This window comes from Pipra filicauda, unplaced genomic scaffold (assembly GCF_003945595.2).
Source record: "Pipra filicauda isolate LSUMZ 115617 unplaced genomic scaffold, ASM394559v2 scaffold820_size145981_pilon, whole genome shotgun sequence".
Taxonomy (NCBI): Eukaryota; Metazoa; Chordata; class Aves; order Passeriformes; family Pipridae; genus Pipra; species Pipra filicauda.
The window spans coordinates 8331-10935 of NW_024104999.1; the positions used below are offsets into that span (position 1 = coordinate 8331).

The 2605-nt window shown below is 70.2% G+C and overlaps 1 protein-coding gene across 1 annotated transcript in view; it reads left to right on the plus strand.

The window, feature by feature from the left end:
• The first annotated feature begins 277 nt into the window (after nt 1-277).
• Nucleotides 278-2605, plus strand: part of KIF3C (kinesin family member 3C) — a 13355-nt gene continuing 11027 nt past the window's right edge. Inside the window, exon 1 of the mRNA XM_039390451.1 lies at nt 278-1705. Within this exon, the coding sequence (XP_039246385.1) occupies nt 293-1705 (1413 nt within the window). The 5' untranslated portion in view covers nt 278-292. The remainder of the gene's footprint in view (nt 1706-2605) is intronic.

The following is a 2605-nucleotide window of genomic DNA, read 5'->3' on the forward strand; positions in this document are numbered from 1 at the left end:
GGCCGCGCTCGGGGGGGCGCGCGCGGGCGCGCGGGCGCGTTGCGGGGCGCGCACCAATCGCCGCCCGGCCGCGCCCCGCCCCGGCCCGCCCCGCCCGCCCCATCCCCGCACCGGGCGGGGCGCAGCGGCCGCGCTGCCATGAGCGAGCGCCCGGCGGGGCCGCCCCGCCGCGCCCCGGCCCCCCGCGCCCCCCGCGCCCGCTCGGCCCCGGCCCCGGCCCCGGGGATGCCGCGGGGGCGGCGCGGCTGAGCCCCCCAGCCCCGCTGCGCCGCCGGCCCCGCCCGCCGCCGCCATGGCCGGTAAGCCCCGCAGCGGCTGCGAGGCGCTCCGGGTGGTGGCCCGGTGCCGGCCCATGAGCCGGCGGGAGGAGGCGGCGGGATACGAGCGCGTCCTGGAGCTGGACGTGAAGCTGGGCCAGGTGAGCATCCGCAACCCCCGCGCCGCCCCCGGGGAGCTGCCCAAGACCTTCACCTTCGACGCCGTGTACGACGCCAGCTCCAAGCAGGCCGACCTGTACGATGAGACGGTGCGGCCGCTCATCGACTCGGTGCTGCAGGGCTTCAACGGCACCGTCTTCGCCTACGGCCAGACCGGCACCGGCAAGACCTACACCATGCAGGGCGCCTGGGCCGAGCCCGAGAAGCGCGGCATCATCCCCAGCGCCTTCGAGCACATCTTCACGCACATCTCCCGCTCCCAGAACCAGCAGTACCTGGTGAGGGCCTCGTACCTGGAGATCTACCAGGAGGAGATCAGGGACCTCCTCGCCAAGGACCAGAGCAAGAAGCTGGAGCTGAAGGAGAACCCCGAGACGGGGGTGTACATCAAGGACCTCTCCTCCTTCGTGACCAAGAACGTCAAGGAGATCGAGCACGTGATGAACCTGGGGAGCCAGACGCGCTCCGTGGGCAGCACCAACATGAACGAGCACAGCTCCCGCTCCCACGCCATCTTCCTCATCACCATCGAGTGCAGCGAGACGGGGCCGGACGGCGAGGAGCACATCCGCGTGGGCAAGCTCAACCTGGTGGACCTGGCCGGCAGCGAGCGCCAGAGCAAAATGGGGGCCCACGAGGAGCGCCCCAAGGAAGCCTCCAAGATCAACCTCTCCCTCTCCGCCCTGGGCAACGTCATCTCCGCGCTCGTGGACGGCAGGAGCACGCACATCCCCTACCGGGACTCCAAGCTGACCCGCCTGCTGCAGGACTCCCTCGGGGGCAACGCCAAGACAATCATGGTGGCCACCTTGGGCCCGGCCTCCCACAGCTACGACGAGAGCCTCTCCACCCTCAGGTTCGCCAACAGGGCCAAGAACATCAAGAACAAGCCCCGGGTGAACGAGGACCCCAAGGACACCTTGCTGCGGGAGTTCCAGGAGGAGATCGTGCGGCTGAAAGCCCAGCTGGAGAAACGCGGGATGCTGGGGAAGAAGAGGAGAAGGAGCAGCCGGAGGAAGAAAGCGACGGAGGGAGAAGGCGCCGTGGAGAACGAAGGGGAGGACGACAACGAGGAGGGCCTGGAGAAGAACATGGAGAACTACTTGAAGGAGCAGAAGGAGAGGCTGGAAGAGGAGAAAGCTGCTATCCAGGATGACCACAGCCTGGTGAGCGAGGAGAAGCAGAAGCTGCTCCAGGAGAAGGAGAAGATGATCGAGGACCTGCGGAAGGAGCAGGAGGCCACGGAGCTGCTGGCCATCAAGTACAAGGTACGTGTCACCACGCGCCGGCACCGGCGAGGCCGGGGGAAAGACCTGCTGTGCCCCCAACCCCTCCTGGGGTGTGGGAACGGGCCCCGAGCAGGGAGCCTGTGCCAGGAGCCCACCGGGGTGCCCAGGCAAGGGGGGCTCTCAGCAAGGTGCCCCCAAGAGCCCCTGACCCAGGCTGATGTGTGGGGCTGGGCCGGAGTTGCCCTCAGACACGGGCGTGCGTGGGAACCCTGTGTGGGGCTGCGGGGAGGCGGCTGGGAAGGGCTCTGGGGGAGTGGGTCACTGGTGGCACGAGTTTGCTGTGCTCAGCTCCGGTCCCCCTCGGCACAACAAAGCAGCTCTTGGCAGGGAGGGGGAGTGACGGGAGTGATGCTGCAGATTCGTCCCCGTGGCACCGGGAGCGTGCCCAGGGCTGGGGACACCGTGCACCTGCCCCCGCCAGCCCCCCGGTTCTGCTGGGCTGGGCAGGGCTGAGAGCCCCTGGCACGGCCTGGCAGCTCTGCAGGGACCCCCGCCCCCCTCCCAGCCCCAAATCCTTCCTGGCACCCTGAGCCGGAGCGGGGTGGGTGGGGGCACGTAACTGGCACCACCACCGGCTCAGGGATGCTCAGGGATGTGGGGCTGAGGGTGAGAGGGGCCATGGCATTCCCAGCCGTGCCAGGGGTCTGGGGCTGCACCTCTGCCCCCACCCCAGCCCTGCTCCTGTCCCCAGTGAGGCTGGGGGGTCCTGACCCACCCCACATGCCCTTGGCAGCCGTGGGGCCGGGACCACAGTGAGGGCGGTGGGGAGGGAGCCCAGCCCCCTGGCCCGGGGGGGTTACAGAGCCCCAGCCCCCTGACCCAGGGGGGGTTACAGAGCCCCAGCCCCCTGATCCGGGGGGGGTCAGAGCCCCAGCCCCC